This window comes from Sapajus apella, unplaced genomic scaffold (assembly GCF_009761245.1).
Source record: "Sapajus apella isolate SASKATOON/1434 unplaced genomic scaffold, GSC_monkey_1.0 scaffold60, whole genome shotgun sequence".
In the NCBI taxonomy this organism is placed as follows: Eukaryota; Metazoa; Chordata; class Mammalia; order Primates; family Cebidae; genus Sapajus; species Sapajus apella.
The window spans coordinates 2,336,920-2,360,069 of record NW_022437000.1 but is presented as its reverse complement, the minus strand read 5'-3'; the positions used below and the strand labels follow the sequence as shown (position 1 = coordinate 2,360,069).

At 36.8% G+C, this 23,150-nt stretch overlaps 1 protein-coding gene across 4 annotated transcripts in view; it reads left to right on the top strand.

The window, feature by feature from the left end:
• FGF14 (fibroblast growth factor 14) overlaps positions 1-23,150 on the top strand; it is a 689,306-nt gene that overhangs the window by 502,796 nt on the left and 163,360 nt on the right. For all 4 annotated transcript variants that reach the window (XM_032246382.1, XM_032246384.1, XM_032246385.1 and 1 more), the window contains exon 2: positions 20,580-20,690. In XM_032246382.1, coding sequence (XP_032102273.1) covers positions 20,580-20,690 — 111 coding nt within the window. The remainder of the gene's footprint in view (positions 1-20,579; positions 20,691-23,150) is intronic.

Here is a 23,150-nt window from a genome sequence, read left to right as displayed (position 1 = left end):
ATCTTTCCATATCTCTACAAGAGAAATTTAATGCTGTCCCCATCAAGCTACCAATGACCTTCTTCACAGAACTGGAAAAAACCACCTTAAACTTCATATGGAACCAAAAGAGAGCCTGCATAGCCAAGTCAATTCTAAGCAAAAATAACAAAACTGGAGGCATCACACTACCTGACTTCAAACTATACTACAAGGCTACAGTAATCAAAACAGCATGGTACTGGTACCAAAACAGAGATATAGACCAGTGGAACAGAGCAGAGGTCTCGGAGGCAACACAACGTATCTACAACCATCCGATCTTTGACAAACCAGACAAAAACAAGCAGTGGGGAAAGGATTCCCTGTTCAATAAATGGTGTTGGGAAAGCTGGCTAGCCATGTGCAGAAAGCAGAAACTGGACCCCTTCCTGACACCTTCCACTAAAATTAACTCCAGATGGATTAAAGACTTAAACGTAAGACCTAACACCATAAAAACCCTAGAAGAAAATCTAGGCAAAACCATTCAGGACATAGGTGTAGGCAAGGACTTCATGACCAAAACACCAAAAGCATTGACAGCAAAAGCCAAAATAGACAAATGGGACCTAATCAGACTCCACAGCTTCTGCACAGCAAAAGAAACAGTTATTAGAGTGAATCGGCAACCAACAGAATGGGAAAAAATTTTTGCAGTTTACCCATCTGACAAAGGGCTGATATCCAGAATTTACAAAGAACTAAAACAGATTTACAAGAAAAAAACTAACAAGCCCATTCAAAACTGGGAAAAGGATATGAACAGACACTTTACAAAAGAAGACATGCATGAGGCAAACAAACATATGAAAAAATGCTCATCATTACTGGTCATCAGAGAAATGCAAATCAAAACAACATTGAAATACCATCTCACGCCAGTTAGAATGGCGATCATTAAAAAATCTGGAGACAACAGATGCTGGAGAGGATGTGGAGAAATAGGAACACTTTTACACTGTTGGTGGGAGTGTAAATTAGTTCAACCATTGTGGAAGACAGTGTGGCGATTCCTCAAGGACCTAGAAATAGAAATTCCATTTGACCCAGCAATCCCATTACTGGGTATATATCCAAAGGATTACAAATCGTTCTACTATAAGGACACGTGCACACGAATGTTCATTGCAGCACTGTTTACAATAGCAAAGACCTGGAACCAACCCAAATGCCCATCGACAATAGACTGGATAGGGAAAATGTGGCACATATACACCATGGAATATTATGCAGCCATCAAAAACGATGAGTTTGGGTCCTTTGTAGGGACATGGATGAACCTGGAAACCATCATTCTCAGCAAACTGACAGAAGAGCAGAAGATCAAACACCACATGTTCTCACTCATAGGTGGGTGTTGAACAATGAGAACACATGGACACAGGGAGGGGAGCACTACACACTGGGGTCAGTTGGGGGGAAATAGGGGAGGGACGGTGGGGGGTGGGGAGCTGGGGAGAGATAGCAAGGGGAGAGATGCCAGATGTAGGTGAAGGGGAGGAAGGCAGCAAATCACACTGCCACGTGTGTACCTGTGCAACAATTTTGCATGTTCTTCACACGTACCCCAAAACCTAAAATGCAATAAAATAAATAAATGGGGAAAAAAAAAGAAGCAGCAGCAAGGAAAGTTTGGGTTGGGCTGTTGTGTTCAGCGAAAGTGCTTTCACTAACACAGAGGACCTGCCCTATGATGCCTCTGGGAGTCCAAGAAAACACAGCCCCCCCCCCCTTGAGATGCTAACAATCTTGTCAGCTGTATTTGTTTCTCACTGCTGCAACAACAAGTCATTACACACTTAATGGCTTGAAAAAACATAAGCTGATTATCATATAGTTCTGTAGGCTAGAATTCTGACATGGATCTTGTCAGGCTAAAATCACTTGTCAGTAAGGCTCCAATCCTTTTTGAAGCTCTAGAAAAGAATCCATTTGTTTGCCTTCTTCCATTTCTAGAGGCCATCTACATTCCTTGGCAACTGGCACTTTCCTTGAACTTCAAAGTCAACATGTTGCATTTTTTCTGATAATTACTTCATAGTCACATCTCCCTTCTACTCTCCTTTTAAGGACCCTGTTATTACACTGGAAACACCCAAATCATCCAGGATCATCTCACCATGCCAAGGTCCCTAACTTAATCTTGTATGCAAAGGGCCTTTTGTCATGTCATGTAACGTAGTCACACACTTAAGAAATAAGAACAGGTATTTTCAGGGAGACATTGTTCTCTCCACCACAGCAAAGCAATCACATGGACACATAATCACAATAAAACATGGCTAATGCACTTGGCTGCAAAATATTATGATGGTTATAACATGGGCTGACTTCATGCAGCTCAAGGTGCAGGAGCAGGAAACTGCTAGAGGAGATCATGGACAAAGAGGTGATGATAGGTTGAATAGGAAATAGCCATTTGAAAAGGTGCAGAGACTGGTTTTCAACAGCAGGCAGCCCATACAGAGAGCAAGCCTCTGTTAAAATCCTATCATCCTGCCTCGTACATTACTCTCGCAATTATGTCCTTGTCACTGTCCAGCCTCTGAGAAAGGATCTGGATCTGGCATCTGCTGCAGGGTCACAGGTATGGCATCTTAACTGCATGCATCATCCCCAACATCTAGTGACTAGAGCAACACTTCACCTATCGACATATGATCTTGACACTACCTGCTTTAATCTATTGACCTAAAATATTCTTAGGATGCAATTCATTTTTTATATAATTAACAGACCTCCTAAGATTTGGACACTTGGCCATCTTTTTCCATCCTCATTCCATGACAATGCTCTTCGCTTATCTAAAATAATGTAGGAGATTGATACAGCATCCTGGGCTGTTAGTTGGCCAGATATTGATATGTTCATCTTTCAGAGAAATTCGAGAGGCTATGACTTACATTGAACCACATAGCTAATTGGAAACTGAACCCCACTATTTTCCCGACACACCGTGGGGAGGTCAGCTACTGTCAAATGTTAGATTTTGTTCCTGGAGATTTCAGGATGGATTTGGGACAAACTACCTCCCTGTTCTCTGCAAATTCATTTTCCCTTTAGCCATGTAACACTGGGTTTGGGGTATCTTGGGGACACGGTAGTGAGTCATAACAAGTTTAATTCCTTTTACTTCACATGTTCAATGGCCCATGTAATTACAAGGCACAGGGATTTCCTCTCTGCTGTTAAGAGAATTATCAAGTTAAGAATGTCTTGATCTTAATTAGCTTTTGCTAGGCATTTCTGATGCCCAAATGATATATGTGGCTAAGTGGTAAACAATACAGATGAGGCTCACTTTCTCTTGTTTCTAAAATACTTTTCAAAGAATGTACAATGGGAACCTACATGGAAATCTTCATCTCAAATTTTTTTTAGGTAATATAAGGTACATATTTTTAGGAGGACATAAAGAGTTTAGGTAAGGGACACATTTTTAAATAAAAAAATTAAAAAGATGCTTCTTTTGCATCTTTGGATTGTGTTGTGTTCAATTCCCTATCATTTTATTTTCCTTGCTCTGCAAACTCCACACATCTTAAAAATTAGCTATTGGTAATCTTACCAATTCTCCTGTAAGCCTGCCAAGTAATTGGATAGCTTCTCTTGTTTTTGGTTATGACACATCTTCTTACCTCTAACATACATGCCCTCACTTTCTGTATTTATAAATAGAGCTCTCACCTCTCAACTTTTTCTCTATTTCTGATATTCTGCATCTGAAGCGTGTATCAGAAGTTCTCTCTGTGATTGGAGGAATTAAAACTGTGTGATTATTTACTACTACATTCAGCAGCTTAGATCAAAAACCTAGATTTACAACTTTCTAACTCTGTGAAACATTATCAAATTTCTGATTGGGTTAATTTTCTAATTATATATATATATATGTGTGTGTATATATGTGCATGTATGTATATAAATACATATATATAGATTTATGTGTGTATTTACATAAATAAAATTAGTGCATTAATAATAGATTTGCATGATTTTCAAAGGATGATGTCAAGTCATGTTTATAAAATTCTTAGCAGTGTGCTTGGCAGGTGAATAATGGCTAAATAATCACTGTCATTCTTATTGCTCTTGTCACTACAACCAGCAATGGTGACTGCAGATGCGAAGATTCAGAGTGGACTATGAGGACCAGAAAGAGAAGAATGCATTCTTGTGTTATTACCAGGCATTAGGTTGCTCTTTGCAAGCTGGCAGCTACAAAGTATTCTGGGATGCCACTATCTGAACGCTGAGGGCCAAGGACCCATCTCCAGAGGGCACGTCTGCAAGTGGATTATATGCCACACAACTGGAGAGGGGGAAGGCCAATGCATTGTGAGGGCCAGGCATGTGGAGCAAGGTAACTGGACTGCAGGGGCTCCTGTAGAGGAAAAGGCACAAAGCACAGGGTAGTGAGTCTTCCCACACAAAATACTCACCTCTCTGTATTATGGTTGCCAGGTTCACAGAAGATGTGAATTACAAATTCAAATTTAGTTTCCTGTAAAATGTACAGTGAAAATAAATAGCAAAAGAAGAAAACATTTTAATCTCAGCTTAGCCTCTACTACAGGCCAGAAAGTTATGAAACCAGCATCCACCAGATCTCAGTGATCCTACCTTGATGAGGTAGACCTTATTCCCCTGGTCGTCTTGTCAACAAGAAAAAAAAGGCTCCTGAAAAAGGAGGCACCTTGTCCAACTCAGGGGGCTGGTGAGGGAGCAGCTGGTTCCACCTTTGCCCCTGCTTCAAGTTCTTTCTTCCTCCACTCCCAATCCCATCTTACTCGGAGTCAGTGCTGCAGATGTCTGAGTGAGGCCAGTGGAATAACATGTGGCTCTGGGCCTGGACATCTTGCTGTGTGTGGCATAGCCAGGGAAACACTCAGCTACAGGACGCCTTGACCTGTCTGCCTCCATGAATGTACAGAAGTGTAAATTCTGCTCTCCAACTGGGAAACATTTTGTTCCCACATGGAGATTGTGTGAGAGTAGAGCGTTGTTGATACACCCCATATTGTTGTAACCTATTTTCTTCTGGCCTCACCGAGATCTGAGGATTTTTATTTAAAGTTCTCCTTTTCTGGGATGACCTTAGGAGCTATAGATTTCATTTTCCTGGAGAGACTTAGAAGAATAGAAGCTGCAAATGGTTCTCCCTGGCACACTGCGGTGCAAAGCAGACAGAAAGGTTTTTACAAGTCCTGAGCAGTCAGCATTAGTCCGTTTTCCAAGAACAATGGTCTTCTCAGGTAAGACAGGAAATACTTTTCACAAATTTAACTTAGAGGTGGGATACAAGTGTGGACTGATTAGGAAAGAAAGAAAGTCATGAGACAAAAGCACCCAAACCTCCCCAGCAAGACTCTGAAATATGCAGAGTAGTAATTCCTATCTTGTGTCGAAGCACTGGTGTAAGTCAAAAGTTATATCAGAATTTAACTGTTACATTTTTTAGTATAAAGGAGCCATGTCTTTTGTTTTGGTTTGGTTTGGTTTGGTTTGGTTTTGCTTTTGTATCGTTTAAATAAATTGAGTTTTAGAACTCAGCAAAGGTGGTTTGGTAAGATATCGTAATAAGGGAACACAAAGACCGGTTCTTGACAGGAAAGATTAGAGACTGTTTTATAAATGGGGATATTTAAGCTAAGCTTTGATATAAGGCAGTGTTTTGACAGGTGTGGAGGCCCAGGAAATCATCTGAATAAAGATGAATGTGATAAAAATGTGTGAGTATAGGCAAAGCAGCACTACGAAGCATTCTCAGAGCCCAAACATGTAGAGATTAGAATCAACTCTCTCATTAGGCAGTTGATGTGTGTTCTCAGACTCAGAGTTTCTTTATATATTATATGGGGTAGGTTAAAGATGGAAATAATAGACGTTAGAAGTTTCTTGGTTAAAAAGTATGTGGCAAAATTTTCTTACTCTTTCCTTTATCTGACAAAACATCATCTTGACCATTTGCTTTGACCAATGGTTTGCAGTCTATTTCCCAATGTGGAGATGGATAGATTTATTCAGCTGTAAGTTTATAAATATGTCTTGGTTTTTTTATATTTATATATCACATTAGTAAAATCAGGCACATCAAATAGCTCTATAATTCCTTTAAACTTAAAAATCTAGAAAACGTATCATAGTACTTAAATGTTGAGACAGAGAGTTTATATCAAATTCCTTTCTTCAAATACTTCAGTGAATTAGAAAAGACAAAAACTATCCTGGGAGGCAGGCGTTACAGCTCAGATTTTTCTCATCATTAGCTTAGTCCTCTGAAGTGAAGCCTGTTTTGTCTCTAAATTGGTGAATGTGGCAGTTGACCTTCATTTTTTTAATTGACAATTCCTCTATTAGTCTGTTGGGGCTACCTTGACAAAATATCACAGACTGGGTGGCTTCAATAACAAATGTGTTTTCTCACAGTTCTGAAAGCTGCAAGTTCAAGATCAAGCCTTTAGCATGCTTGATTTCTCCTGAGGCCTCTCTCCTTGGTGTGTAGATGCTGTCTTCTCCCTGGGTCTACATGTGGGCTTTTATGTGTAGTTGTCTGAGATCCTAGTCTCCTCTTCTATAAGAATACCAGACATATTGGTCTAAGGCCCAACCTAATGACCTCCTTTTAACTTAATTATCTCTTTAAGGGCCCTGTCTGCAAATGTAGTTCATTCTGAACGTTAAGACTTCACTATCTGAGTTTTAGGGAGACACAATTCATTGAATAATATTCCCTTTGAGGCTTTCACACCATCAGACACAAATAAGTAGAAATGTATCTTTGAAGAAATGTTTTGTCGTGCTCTGTCAGAAGGTAATCTTGAAAAGACATAGTCCTTTACACTTGGCTGCCTTTGAGTTGATCAAGGAGATGCTCATGTTCGATGCATGAACGCATTTCAGAAAAATGTTGACAGGGACTTAAAGCTTTGCTATTTTCTATTAATGATCTTGTTATATCATCCCATCATAAAGCAACAGAGTAAGCTTGATTAAAAATTATTTAAATGAACCCCTTGTGGAATTGTCAGTAGGAATCATATTGAATTACCTAAAGTCATAGAATTTTTTTAAAAGCCTCCCAATTCTTGAGCACAAACTTTAAATTTTACACGCGCATGCACGTACACACTCACATATATATGTTTATGTGTACGTATATGCACACAGAAAATGCTACCATTCTCCACAGAAAACCTTAAAATTTCAGAATTAGAAATATAGAAACACAGTTAAGTACTTATTCAGGTTAAAATTTTAACATTTATCTTATCAAGCATCTGTTGTGTGAAGCATAGGTTGCCCCTATCAGCAGTTACTAGTGTTCTCTAAAATGTGACTTCAATGGGCCGCTTTTCCAGAAAAAGCCGAGGAAACAGGTTTGCTGTTTCTCTAATGTTCAGTGTGCAGACTTTTAGCTTGAATTTATGTGTGCCCAGAGCTGCCTGCAGACTGCCATCAGCCTCACCTACCATTTTCCGCAAAGCATGCAAACACATCTGTCTTCAAAATGACTTTGGAATTCCTCCCAGGAGGATATCTCCTTACCTGAAAAAGGTACATCATTCTACCATTCACATCTTGGCCATCTCTGACTCAGTTTCATCTCACTTTCTCTCCAAAGCCTTTCATTAACCACCTTGATTAAAATGACCAGATGCTAAGATTTGTATCTATAGCAAGCATTTTTATTAATTTTTTGATACATAATGATTGTGCATATTTCTGAGGCACAGGTGATATTTAGATACATAACTACAATGTGTAATGATCAAATCAGGCTAACTAGGATATCCATCACCTAAGACATGTATTATTTCTTTGTGTGGCGAACATTCCAAATCTTTCTTCCAGCTATGCTGAAATGTACAATAAATTATTGCTAACTATAGTCACCCTAATGTGCTATCGAATACTAGACCATATTCCTTCTGTCTAACTGTATTTTTGTGCCCACTAAACAACCTTTCTTCAATATTTCCCCCATTCATTCCCAGCCCCTGCTAACCACCATTCTGCTATCTCCATGAATTCAACATTTTTAGCTCCCACAAGAACATAAGATATCTGTCTTTCTGTGCCCAGTTTGTTTCACTTAACATGAGGTCCTCCAGTTCCACCCATGTTGCTGCAAATAAAAGGATTTCACTCATTTGTATGACTTAATATTCCATTGTATATTATATAAATTCCATTATATATGTGCATGCATGTGTATATGTATATATACACATATGTAATATATACATTTATATAATACATATACATAGATAATGTATACATTTATATAACGTGTATATAGATATAACATAATATATATAATATATAATATGTATGTAATTACCACATTTTCCTTATCCATTCATCCATTGATGGCCATTGACCCCCTGTTTTGGCTATTGTGAGTAGTGATACAACAAACATGAGATTGTAGACTTTTTTTAAACATACTTTCGTCCTTTCTTTTAGATATATACCCAGCAGTGGGATTGCTGGATCATATAATAGTTCCATTTTTTATTTTTCGGGAATCCTCCATACTGTTTTCCATGGTGACTATACTAATTTACATTCCCATCAAAAAGTGTATGAGGGTTCCCCTTTCTCTGCATCCTCCCCAGCATATGCTATTTTCCTCATTTTGATAATAGCCATGTCAACTGGGGTGAGATGGTATCTCACTCTTTTGATTTGCATTTATCTGATGATTGGTAATGTTGAACATTTTTAAAATATAACTGTTGGCCATTTTTATGTCTTCTTTTAAGAAATGCATATTCAGATCTTTGCCCATTTTTAAACTGGGTTTGTTATTTTGTTGTTGAGTTGTTCAAGTTTCTTAGATATTCTGGCTATTAATCCCTTGTTTAGATGGATAGTTGGTAAATATTTTCTCATTCTGTAGGTTGTCTCTTCACTCTGTTGGTGGCTTCCTCTGCTGTGCAGAAACTTGTCAGGTTGATATAATCCCATTTATTTATATTTGCTTTTCTTGCTTACATTTTTGAGGTCTTGCCCCCAAAATTCTTGCCAAGACCAATGTCCTGAGCAATTCTTTAATGTTTTCTTCTAGTAGTTCTAAAGTTTCAGGTCTTACATTTAAATCTTTAATACATTTTCAGTGGATTTTTTAATACAATGAAAGATAGGGATCTCGGTTCATGCTTCTGCATATGAATATCCAGTTTTCCCAGCACCATTTCTTAAAGTGTCCTTTCCCCTAAGTGTGTTCTTGGTCACTTTGTCAAAAATGAGTTTGTGAACAAGAATGTGTGAATTCATTTCTGGCTCTCTACTGTGTTCCATTGGTCTATGTGTTTGTTTTTGCTGGTATCATGCAGTGTTATTTATTGTGGCTTTGTAGTATATTTTGAAGTCAGGCAGTGTGATGCCTCTAGGCTGTTCTTCATAGCAAACATTTTATAGTTAGTTGTAAAGGATGATCATCTTCCTTGGCCAGTGACGTTATATAAATTACTATTAAGTGTTTTTCAATGTTGACTTGTTTTCCATATAATCCAGCCTGATGGCCGCATAAAATTATTAATATTTTAAGGAAGAAGACAACTTACACTTTCTAGTAGATTCGGATCTTAACATTCATTGTCTTTTCATAGAGCTGAAGCTAAATGAAGAGTTTTTGATTGGTTTTCACACACATGTCCTGAAGCATTAACCTGAAATTTTAAAACTGGTTTAAAATGTTAGATTTTCTATCCCCTGCACAACTGTATTATAAAATTAAAGAAAACAAAAACAGGTATGGGCATAAATAGTTAGGTGGTGTTCCTAAGTGTGGTATTTTAAAGTTTTGCTTTTTAGTTTCCTCTTGGCATTAACTTGAAACCAGGCTCCTTGAGGTCTAGCTGCAAACCTTCCAGATCTTGTCCTTTTCTGCAGCTTCAGGTTTCTCTGGCCTAAGGTTCCCCAGGACCCTGCAGTTTTTGTTCAGAGGACTGTGCCAGATCAGTTACACACAAAAAATGGCTTTTGGGTAAAGGAAAACTTCATGTACTGAGCAGAGCAGAAAGGTGAATGTAAAAATACAGAACCGCTGGGGATGAGGAATTCGGTGGTCACCGATGTCATTCTAAAGGAGTGTGCCAAAACGTGTACTGACTGAGTAGTGCCTTTCTCTGCATTTTATTTCTTTTTTTAGAAATTAAAAGTATGGCTCTGATGCCAAAGCTACAATCCATAAATCTAACTGAAGTGAAGGACTTAAATGTACATTTGGGAGAGCTGGGGGAAAGCAGAAAGAGGATCTGTTTCTGAATCACCTCGCCTCTTTCTCTTCCTGCCTCCCACCCTGCACCCTGAAAGCGTGTCCACACCGTGGGATTGCTTGTTAAATTAGCACACTATGACTATGTAACTATATTTGTGAAATAGAGTCAAATTAAAATGGAAAGAAAACAACTGAAATACAAAAAAATATGAAAATAAAGTAGAATCCATAATCTAGTGCAAATGTTCTTCCAGCTCAAACTACCTCTAAAATAGTCTTGGCCTGCCTGTAGCACCACATCTCACAGTTTGCTTTATGAAGTATCAAAACATTCTCAAACTTTTGACTGTGATAGGTTTCCATGTTTTAAAACTTTTGCTCTAATAAGCAAGGTCTGTCTGTTTGCTTTTAAGAATTTAGTTAGAAATTGTTTCCTTTTCTCCTCTCCATTCCTTTACTTATGTCCACCCTTCCTCATGTACTAATTATTCATGGTCCAGCCCCTAAGAAGAAAGGGGCGGTGTTTTCCACATTTTACTGTGTGTGTGTGTGTGTGTGTGTGTGTGTGTGTGTGTGTGTGTGTGTACGCGCGCGCGCACGTGCGTATGCGATTGTATGTGCGTGCACACGTGTTTGTGTTTGGTCAAGATGAGGTAGAGAGACAGAAATACTAAAGTAGTCCTTTTCAAATGATAATAAATTTCTACTTTTTAAATATTTTTTCTCATGAGTTTTTTTGAAGCCGCAATTACCTCCCCAATTCCTGCAGTAAATAACCATCCAACTTCTTCAACACTTTTAGTGACAGGGAACACACTACTTTGTGGGAAAAGTGATTCTTTCATAGGATAGCTAAGAGTATTGGATATTTTCTTGTCCTTTTTGATTTATTTATTCATATATTAATCATGTATTTATTGAGCATCTACTATATGACAGGCTCTGTTCTAGGCACCTGGAATCTAGCAGTGACCAAAGGAACAGCAACCACTGCCCTTATTTATGTTCCGTCTTGGCATCACTGTACTTATTTGTCCTAATTTTGTCTTCTGAAGCAAAACTAAATAATTCCACTCCCCTGTTTTCTTGACAGCCCCACAAATTTTTTAAATTGATATTTCGCCATCTTCAGATGAAACATTTTCTTACACGGTTTTCCTCAGGCTGACCCTGTCTGTCACTTTCCTCTCATCTGTCAGTGCCTCTTTATTGTGTGTTTGTATCAGGGTGGTCTGAGAACACTGGGATCCCCACGTAGAGCAGAGCTGAGTGGTACCTGGGCAACATAAGAGGCCAGACCTCAGGGTCTTATGTATTCACACCATCATTTCCTTTTTGTGATGCTCTTGCAAAAATCACACAGTGACTCTCTGCCTTCATTTCCTTATCTTTTTTTTTCTTTTTCCTTGAGGTGGGGTCTCACTCTGTCACCTAGGCTGGAGTGCTGTGATGCAGTCTGTTCTCACTGCAACCTCCCCCTCCCAAGTTCAAGAGATTCCTGCCTCAGCTTCCCGAGTAGCTGGGACTACAGGCAGGCGTAACCATGCCCAACTAATTTTTATATTTTTAGTAGAGATGGGGTTTCACCATGTTGGCCCAGGCTGATGTTGAACTCCTGACCTCAGGTGATCCGCCAACCTCTGCCTCCCAAAGTGCTGGGATTACAGGCATGAGCCTCTGCACCCGGTCTCATTTCCTTATCTTTAATGTGAAGAAAATAATGCTAAGTAACTCAAAAAGTCGCTATGCATATTAAGTGAGTTAGTGTTTCCAAAAACAGCACTTAGAGTCGTTTCTGGCCCAAAGTGTATGCTCAGGAAATGATAGCTATTATTCTTACTATTGTTATCATTTCTACTGGATATTACCATTCTGTTTATACAGCCTAATTGTTTTAGGACTCACATCATGCTGTTGGCTTACTGATGATGTGGACAATTGACAGCAATCTGCTTTGGCTGTAAATTCCTCTCAAATCCTAGTAAAACTCTTGGGACAAAGTAGATACACAATAGGCCAGGCATGGTGGCTCTTGCCTGTAAGCACTTTGGGAGGCCAAGGCAGGTGGATCACTTGAGGTCAGGAGTTCAAGACCAGCCTAGCCAACATGGTGAAACCCGTCTCCACTAAAAAAATACAAAATTAACTGGGCATGGTGGCATGCGCCTGTAGTCCCAGCTACTCGGGAGGCTGAGGCAGGAGAATTGCTTGAACCAGGGAGGTCAGAGGTGACAGTGAGCCAGATCATGCCACTGCACTCTCCCCTGGGAACAGGGTGAGCCCCCATCTAAAAAAAAAAAAAAAAAAAAAAAAGATTAATTAAGGGTGATGTTACGAACTGCCTTTCTAAAATTGTGAGTCTTAATAAATAAAATTGGTGAAGTGGCTCCACTTCCTGGTGATAAAATATGCAGAAACATTGGGTTTTGGAGATGCCTATAACTGGTTGCAACTGAATCCGAGACTAAATGCTACAGTTTCCTTCATGAAACTTTCACACTGATTTCCAGGAGTATTTTTTTTTTCCTTCTTTCCTGCTCATAACATCTGGCTTAAATGTTTTTCCTGTCTAGTTAAAACTTACATGAAATGCTTGGGTTCATAGGTATTGTATCTCGGAATGCCCCCACTTTTCTTCTCCTTACCTTGCTGCTTGGGAGATTCTGTAGGGAGGATTGGAAAAAAACAAACAAACAAACAAAAAAACCTCTTACCACTCCCATTTTTTTCCAGAAGCAGCTCAAAGACAAATGTCTGGAAAAGAAACTCAGAAGGGAACAGAGCTTAGATGTTTGAACATTTTTTAAAATGGAAGTCGCTTTAAAGTGTTTATCACTGGCCTTTCCAACTATCTACCCATTAGGTGGAGGTCTCTCAATAATTCTGGATATGAACAGACAAGATGAGTGATACACATGCTCCAGAATGTTACTTCTTAAATGTACCAGCCTCAACTCCGAGGGAAGACTAGATCAGTCCTTCTCATGAGCAGTTATTTTCTTAAATTCATCCACTGCCTCTTTTTCTTTTTAAACATAGAACATTTAAAAAAATGCTTCCTGGCTGTAAAGCAAATGTATGGAAAAAAAAAAAAAACAGAAAATATATTTTTTCAGATAAAGTTCCCAGTTTACTGCTCTACTATTTGACTGAAGAAAATTGATAAAACCGCACATCTGGTGTGATTCTTGTTTTCATGGTTAATGCGGCATCCTGACGGCAATATAACTTTCACTGAAAGGCTTTTGATTGTGAATTTTATTAAATAGTAATGCACTTTAATTTCAACTTTGGTTCTTTAACATCATACTTTTTGTCATACTAATTCTATATTTCAGACAATGTAATGACAGCCGAAGAACAAATTAATGTGGTCTGCAATAGGTTTAACTGGCTGTGGAAAATTCTGTGAATGAATCAAACAGCAGTTGTTCTTCAGATTCCTTAAATTTAGGGAATCCCATTTCTAGCTTCCGAAAGAAGTGAATCATTCTTCGCATTGATTTAGCTAAATATGTTAAATCTATGAATTAAGTTTAACATAATACTGTGTCTACCATTGAAAAATGAATGGTATTTAGGTAACGATTAAACTGAACTGTCTCACATTTCCCTCGTTAGATGACAATTGCATTTAAAAACTTACGTAAAATGCTCTTTGCTTAATAATCTGGGAAATATTTACTCTCTCAGCCGGCAGCCTAGTCCTTACTAATGTTTGTGTTAATAGAAGGATACATAAAATTTCCTCAAAGTACCGTGTCATTTAGTGTTTGGTGTCATTGACATATTAACAAGGAGTCTGAATATGAATAACACACCCGCATCTGTCAATGCCACAGATGCCACTGGGATGACACACAAGCACACCCAAACAGAACACACAGCTTCTTTGCCTGCGTGCTTGTGTTCTGGGATGGAGAAAATGGAATCATTCACAGATCAGGAATCCCTGGCACAGTATAAAATCAGGAAAGCTTTTTCTAGATGTGATTGTAGTGATGGATAGACTTGGATGCCAAATGTTGTCCGCAATGATGCATGACTTTTCTTACTTAAATATGCACAAGGATTTTACTCATTATTATATTTTTCAATTACATAATTGATATTTAGAAATTAATTTTAAAATATGTAATTACAATTTAAAAATAATAAATTAGTAGGCCAAAGCACACGATGTTTTATCATACAATTATTCATCTTTGTAAGTGATGAATAACCAAGATGGGACAAAAGATCTGATATTTTGGCCACTTTTTTCTCCATTTCTCATGTGGGCCATGAGAGCTCTAATGTGCCTCTGTTATATTAGAACTTTGCAATAAGATAATTTCATTGGACAATAGTGTTGAAAAGAGTGCTTTTGTGAGTTCCAAAGATTTCCTTCCTTCTGTAGTTTATATACATTGCTAGTGAGAGTTCAACCATGTGTTAGGAATCCCAAGATGTTCCTATTAGGGCTGCTCCTCAGAGATAAGGGTCAGATATTAAGCAGGATTCTTCCAGTCTCCCTTCCCTTTAAAGATCTCTTCAAACACTTTTCCCCAGAAAAGTCTTTGCCCACAGTCATTCTCTTAATATACATTACCTAGAGGAAATCTTTTAGCTACAATAGTTTTGGGGAAAAAAAGCTTAAAATTATTGGTGTTTCTGTTTTGAAACTTACATTTATCTTTAGCTCAAGCACGCTCTTCTCCAACTCTTAAATACAGTACAAAAAATGCATTTTGCCTCAAAAACCATTTAGGACTTATGTATAGATGCTTTAAAAAACAAAACAGAAAGTAAATTTGGTTCAATAAATGATAGTTGAGTGTCTGTTCTGTGGAAAGCACAGTGAGAGGTTATTTTGAGTAATATGCAAATTATCAAGGGATTTATCATTTATTTGCAGAGCAGAAAGACGTGCAAACCCACTCATTTAACACATGGCTAATTGACGTAGAGCCATATTGTAGTTTCTCTCCCCTCCTCAATAAACAGCAAACCCTTTGAGGGCAAGAGCTATTTTGTTTTTTTTTTCTTCTTCTTTTTTTTTTTGGTTTGGTGTTTTTTTTTGTTTTTGTTTTTGTTTTTGAGACAGAGATTTGCTCTTGTTGCCCAGGCTGGAGTGCAATGGTGTGATCTCGGCTCAACACAACTTCTGCCTCCCAGGTTCAAGTGATTCTCCTGCCTCAGCTTCCTGAGTAACTGGGATTACAAGCACGTGCTACCACATCCGGCTAATTTTGTATTTTTAGTAGAGACGGGGTTTCTCCATGTTGGTAAGACTGACCTTGAACTCCGGACCTCAGGTGATCCACCTGCCTTGGCCTTCCAAAGTGCTGGGATTACAGCCATAAGCCATGTGCCTGGGCTGTTTGTTTTTGATGCAAGATGCTATCTCTAGTGCCTGCAGGCATAGGATGCTGATAGACAGAGAAGTGGTGGAGGGCTATTCTAGTCTGTGGAAGCAGTGTTAAAATTTAACAAACAGTAGTACATTGGATTGGGACTGTGAGTTGGGGAATCTCTCTGAAGTAACTGGAACCAAGTTCCTAGAAGGAAGGGGTTCTCGAGGTAGCATTGGGTCAATCCATGAAGGAAATTGAATGTAATCTTAAGGGATAAACAGGGATGGCAAATTTTCACATGCCTTTAGTTGTATCTATCATTTTCCTTAGTGGCCCTATCCCACCTTTATTTTCTCTGTCCTTTGGAAAAGTTCCTGGGCAGGGTTTATTTCTGTGGTTGGATTATATGATAATGTATATCTTTAAGCAAATTATTCACAATACTATTTTCTGCTACTGGGAGTGCCAAGATCTAATTAGATCTGCCACATTTTTTTCTGCCAAAAAAATGTATATCACAAAAGTTGTTTTTACCCTATAAAAATGTGTGATTTTTCCATAGCTAATAGAAGAGAACCTACGTTGAGGAACCTACACTGATAACCAATTAGTACTGAGATTTATGTGTATATAAACATAGTTTGTATGATATGTATCCATTAATGTATTTGCTACAGAAAAACATATGTCATAGTGTACATTTTTCCATTTAAATCATGATTTAAAATATACACACCATTTGATGGGTTATCCTGATTCTTCTTTTACCAGTCTGCATATTGCATGAAAACCATTTATGACAGTGATTGATTTAATTGAACCCGGTTCGGAGAGAACGAGTGCTTTAATTAAAAATGTTGGGTATTTTCCCCCTGAATCTGAAGGCATTTGGGCTGATTTGCATTTCTTTCAGTTCTGAGTGTTAAGGGTAATATATTATGAAACATCTTTTTTTTATTGATATGTATGCACATTAGTTTTCATTATTTCTATTTTAATTAACATCAGAGATCATAATGTTTTGCAAGGATTATCTTCAAAACATTTTTAGTAAAATTATCAGGCACACTAAATAGAAAATAAAAGACAAAACTGGAAGAAAAGGGGAATTAAGACAGGCAAAGAAGAGAGACTAAGTTTTTATATTTTCTAAAGCAGAGTAGATATTCCGAACCGAAATGTTTTAGAAGATAATAAAGAACTCTAATAATTTTATGAGCTAAAAAGTGTTTTGAATTTTTGCATGCCTAGCTAAAATATAAGTATAGGACTTCAGATATTTATTTTTCACTTATTCATTGGGAACCTGTATTGTAAGAGTTTTGGGCACATCAGTATTTAAAACAAAAATACTTGTTCTTGTAGGACTTATATTTAACATTTTCTAGAAAAATATCATGCAAGCCTTCTTATTCCATCAGTTTATTGAAAGAGCATGTACAGTAACACATTTGTCTCACACATGTAATATTTTCACACTTTTATATCTGAAGGTATTATGTGCATTTAGGATGAGGTTTCATTTTAATTATGGTAGCAATATTTCAGGCTGCCTTTACATTTTCATACTGCTTTGCCTGATTTCATGTTAGATTTCAGTAGTTCATCATTTGTTTTTATTACTAGTTTTTGTACTTGTTTTTAACCACATAATCCATGTAAGAGAAAAATCTCATCTTTGTTACTGGTTTGGTGTTTATTTTTGCTTATTTTATTAGTATCATCTCTAATCCATATTACCTCTATGGGATTTTCCCCTGTAAACGATTCTAACTTCAGTTACACTAGATAATATAACTTATAAATCTACTTAAACAGGAACACATAAATTGCTACACGTTCACCTATGATACCATAAAATTGTCTGAAGGAAGAATTTGACCTCGTCTGAGATTTCAGGGAAGTACTCTTGAGGAAGTAGAAGTGTTGATAGAGGGAGAGTGGGGAGGAGGAAAAGGAGGTAACTACAAAGGTGTGTGAATGTGGGTACATGCCCATTCAGATGTGCAAAGGGACATTTTAATATAGGTGGCCATATCTGAGACAGATAAGGTTAAGAGAACAGGATAGATGTGGGAAATCATGGAATGTTTGTAGGTAACCCAAGTGACCCAGTTGAAGCTACTTGCAGGGAATGGGTAGGGGCTATAGTGAGCAGAGCCCTCAGATAAGGTAGGGTCTTACTGTGGCAAGGTGCCTACATAATTCAGTGGGTAGTGAAGAGTCACTGCATATTTCCAGATCTGATGGATTTGAACAAACAAACTACAGGTGCGAAGACCACGGAAGAGAGGTAATGAGGGGCTGGCAGTGAAAATAGAAAAAAAAAAAAAAAAGTGAAAGATATTGTGAAGATGCATCAAAAGGAATTGAGCAACTCATGTGTTTTAAACTTACGGTACTGACTAGCAATTTTGGCAAGGTTTTAATGGGACAGAGATTTATTGGAAATGTGGCCAATAGAAAAGTGGGATGGATCCTAAAAGAGATTTTTAAAGATTTTTGATCCTTTCTAACCTTTGTGTTCCTGCTTTGTAATCACAAATTCAGCTCTGGGTAGCAGGATTTGGGTTTAGACACAGTTGTGGTTGATCTTCAAAATGCAAGTTGGTTTTGGTTTTTGAAACAGATTGATTTGCATTTTATGTTTAGTGTTAAAAGACATTTTAGTTCAATTGTTCCGCTCATAGAGGCTGCATCAGGTAGCAGTTAAGTGGGCAGGGCCCAGAGCCAAGTGCTCAGACTCCAGCTGTTGACTTATTAGTTATGTGCCCTTTGTCGTATTATTAATACTTAATTGCTCTGTGTCTTGATTTCTTCATCATCCAAGTGGGCTTCTATTAAGTAAGGTCATGGTGAGGATCCAATGAGTTAATAATAGCCTATGCTTCTAACAGTGCCTGGCACCTGAGAAGAACAAAATCAATGGCGTTATGGTTTCTAAAAAGGGAAAACATCTAACAATATGTAACCAGATAAATCAAAATCAATTTGTTTGTATTTTCTTGAAGTTAAAGGAGAGCTCAAAGACATAATTTTACATTTAATTTGTGCTCCCTCATCCAAAGTGAGGCATAATCCCAAAGGACTCTGTTTGTGTAAGTGTGAGGGCGTGAGTATGTGGGTACGTAGGTGGCTTCTCACTGCCTTGCCTGATCTCGTTAATTCAACTCCAGAAGACATAGTAGCTCAAACAGGAGATTGCTTAGAAATAAGTGATGTCAGAACATAAAAGTTTTACAGAAAATTGTGAATCACTAATAATCTCAGTATTTTTTCTTGACAATTAAGAGAATAATACAAAATTATTCTTTTTTTACATGTTTTTAACTCTTTTTGCTTTGTTCTCTTCTTTTCCATGCCACTTATTTTCAGTGAAGAGCATAAATAAAATACAGCAAACTAAGAAAGAGGTCTTTGGTACTTAGCCCAGTCAAGTATGCTGAGTAATGGGCAGACTAAGGCACAGTAGTATTGTTATCAACTAGTGCATCTCTTAGGATTTCGTGATTCTGGAAGTTACATGCTACAGAGTGAGGAACATATTTAACACAATCCAATAATCACCTAGATATTTATTTTTAAAATCCTAGTCTTTTAAAAGCTTTCATATTCTGATATGGCTAGTCACACTGATGTGATGCTGTGCTGTTCATGCACAATTTTCCAAAATTATATCATCTATGAAGCAAATCTGTTTACAGTGGAGTCATGTCTCAAATGATCAGTTATAAAAATGTGCATAGAAATAGATATTGAAATTCATTGTAATGTCTTCAGGACTAATAAAGAGCTTAAGAATAGGCTGGTTTTGAACTGCATATTTTTTTTGGCATTTTTTTTTGTCTTTACCTATTTGCAAGACCACAATTTTTTCTATAGATTACAAGGTGCTAGGTTTTATTACTCAGTCACATCCCGCTGTTTTGACAGCCATTGCATTAGCATGGACTATTCAGCTGTTGCTGAGAAATGCCAGTTGCCATGGTGAAGATTATGATGTCCCACATCCAATCTGTCCGTGAGATGGGGATGGCCTTTGCAAAACCACATGCAAATATTTGTTTTCAAAGGTACAACTGGCTCTTTGTGAAGCACTGGATTACTAGAGTGGTTGTCTTTTCAATGAATCATCAAATGAGGATCTATTACTGCATGATTTTTCTTTTTTTTTTTTTTAAATAAACTTCCACTGCCCTTTATCTCAGCACCTGTTGGCAGAGAATCAGATTTCATATTGTATAATTTGACTGTCCTTTTTATTTATACAAGTTAATAAGTTTATCTGTTTAATTTGTCTAATTTCTCTATTTGATTGCCTCAGAGCTGACCTCACATGCATGAGTTTGTTGGGTTTCTCCCTGAACTCACAAGTAGAGCTTTCCATTTTCCTGTCGATCATGTCCAAGCACCACAGATACTTCCATGGAAGTAAGAATGACCCTTTGAACATCAAGGGATGTTCTCCAAATTGGGGCTTTTCCTAAGAATATGTATCAAATATTAGTATGCATGTTTTTAAAATACAGATTTGTTTTGTTTTGTTTTTAATTTGGGGATTACTTGTCAATTTAAGTAAAAGGAGAACTCCACTAAAAAAGCCTTTAATAAAATTTCTGAGAGTCACCAGCTTGCAAAACTTGTGCACTACCATCATGAATGGTAATATTGCTTATATTAATTAGTTTATAGTTTATAATTTAAACTAATAATTAAAATGACAGTTTAATTAGTTTAATAGTTTTAACAAATAATTTAAATATACTACTTTTATAAAACAGCCTGTTTCTGTGGCTTACTACTGCATTTCCTTTACCTTCTATAAATAGTATACTGCAGGTTTGATAAAACACAGAAGCATCTGGGAGACAAAATAAAATGCGCTACTTGTATAAAATGTCCTCTTCTGAAAAAGAAAGAAAAAGAAACAGAAAAGAAAAAGGAAACTATGGTGACACATTGTGAGGCTTATGATAACTATGTTTGCCTTTCAGATCCCCAGCTCAAGGGTATAGTGACCAGGTTATATTGCAGGCAAGGCTACTACTTGCAAATGCACCCTGATGGAGCTCTCGATGGAACCAAGGATGACAGCACTAATTCTAGTAAGTGACAACCACAGGCTGCCAGTTACACACTTGGTAGAAGATAAACTGCTACTTAAATGACTTTTTAAGATTCGTTTGCAAATGTTTGGTCATGTTGGTTCATCTTTACGAATGTTACACACTAGAATGTCATTTACAATTTTATTTAAACTACGTGGATGAAAATATTCATGAAACAACCAAAGAAACCTGTGATTTAAAGACAATTATGTTACTATTTTTGTTTTTCATTCAAACAATTGTCATACCCGGAAAATTACTGTTACTTTTAATCTTATAAAAGTTAAGTAAGTACACTAGAGTATTTAGGTAAAAATTGATTACATGTTTTCTTTCGATGTATTATTTTATTGGGCCCTGAGGTTCTTAATGATGCCTGTGAAAATTCAAAAGCTACAGGGAATCGTTGTGGCTTTTTTTTTACATAATAGAAATATAATTTAAAATTATTTACATTTAACAAGAAAAATAGTGTCTTTCTTAGAGAAAAAAACATGAAGGTTGTGTACCTCTAAATTCATTGTGCAAAAATATTTAATTACTTTAGATAATTGCATCTGTGATAATTTTTAATTAAAAAGCTACACATCTTCCATTGTATTAATGTCTGTTTTTTTTTTTTTTCCTATTTCTTTATATATAACATTTTTCCATCTGGTGTCTCTCCTTACTCAACTGTCTGTGTTTTGCTCCCCCATTTTCTGTTTACATTGGCATCTGATTCTTTTTTAATCAAACATATTAGTTCCAAAATAGCATACTTTTTACTGTTTAGGGGAGTTAGTAAAAAGCAAAACTGTTTTTATTAGAAATACTTAATCATAAGAAACATTATTGGTGGATCAAAAGTAGATATGATTTTTTTCATTTATGTATCTCTTATTCTTCACCTAAAAACATCATTCCATGAAAAGAAGTGTGGATTTGAATAATACACATACTTAAATCAGAAGGGACTTCCTTTTAAATTTATTTTTATTTTATTATATATATTTTTATCAGCTCAATTTAAGATTCAGCACTTCCTTTTAAAAAATCTAATCATCAAATTGCCAGTAACACTGATTCTGAGAGCAGTTAGTGATATAAAACAGATTATTTTTACATGCGGTTTTGCCATTTGAAATACCATTATTTTTCTAGTCGCTGTGTTTCACTTTTTATATTTTGTGCATTGCTTCACTTTTTATTTTTTCTTCAATTTCTTTTTAATTTTTGTGTTTCTGCATTTTCCTCATCAATTTCTAACCTCTTTACTCTCTTTGTGTCTCATATTTTTTATTTTTAAATTTTTCCTTTTATATTTGTTTATTGGTTTATTTTTGCTTTATTTCCTTTTTGATATAGGAAAAGAGAAGGTAAAGCAGTTCAGCTACAGAGGAACGGGGAGGCATTTTATGCCACACATTTACTTGTGCAGCTTTCGTTATTAGTTTGGACTTTTAAAGATTTTTGGTACTTGATGATCTTTGACCAACAAAAAATGTCAGCTTCTTATGGTTCAGGCTCATACATGTATCTCTGCTCTGTTTCTTTTCCCCTTTAATCCCTTACTTATTTGTTAACAAAAGCCATTTTCTGTCTCTTCTGTCTTACTGTTGTGTAGGTCACAGAGTTTAGGGATTCATAATTTCTGATGTCTTCATTGTTCTCTGATTTTGTTTGGCCTGAGAGTATTAGAACATGAAAACTAGTTTTCCATAACTCTGATCACTAGATGAGCTATGACACTCTGAAAGATTCATCAGACTAAAGACTGATGCCGTCTGTTTTATGACAAAAGGTTTCAAGACAGGACATACACCATAGCTGCATGAACACATGGCTTCATTGGACTACTGGAAAAAATAACTTCATTCAAACAAAGGTTTTGTGTGTTTTTTCTCTAGCTTTTTAAGTTTGTGTATGTTTTTGTCATGCCAAACAAATTAGTTACCTTTAAAGATAGGAATCAATATCATTTTGAGAAGTGTCTATTAGACATTGCCTTTTAAAAGCATACTGCTTCAGAATTGAATAAGCACTTTCTAATTATAGAAGTGCAGATTGATTATATGCATACTTACAGGTCTGGTTATCTGAATAATTTCAAAGACTAAACTGGAAAGCTGAGATACTGAAAAACACTCCACCTTCTGCTCTCTAAATGTATGGGGTTTTTTTCTTCTTTATCTGCAGTAGAAGGAGCGAAAAACTCAGAACAAGTCTTGAAATTTCTTCTGACACCCTAAATGCTAGTGAGAAACAGTCCTGAGAAGGAAGATGAAACAGGATCTCCTTTAAAAGCAAATCAGAAGAAAATCATAATGCCCACACTCGAGGGACTTAAATTCCTATGCAAAGACATGCTCCACAGCTTTTCTGAGACATTATATTGCATTGCACATGCACTGTAAGCCAGTTAGTTTAGTTTGTTACTATTTCAACATTTGCAAAGAAATAAAGAAAAACACAAGG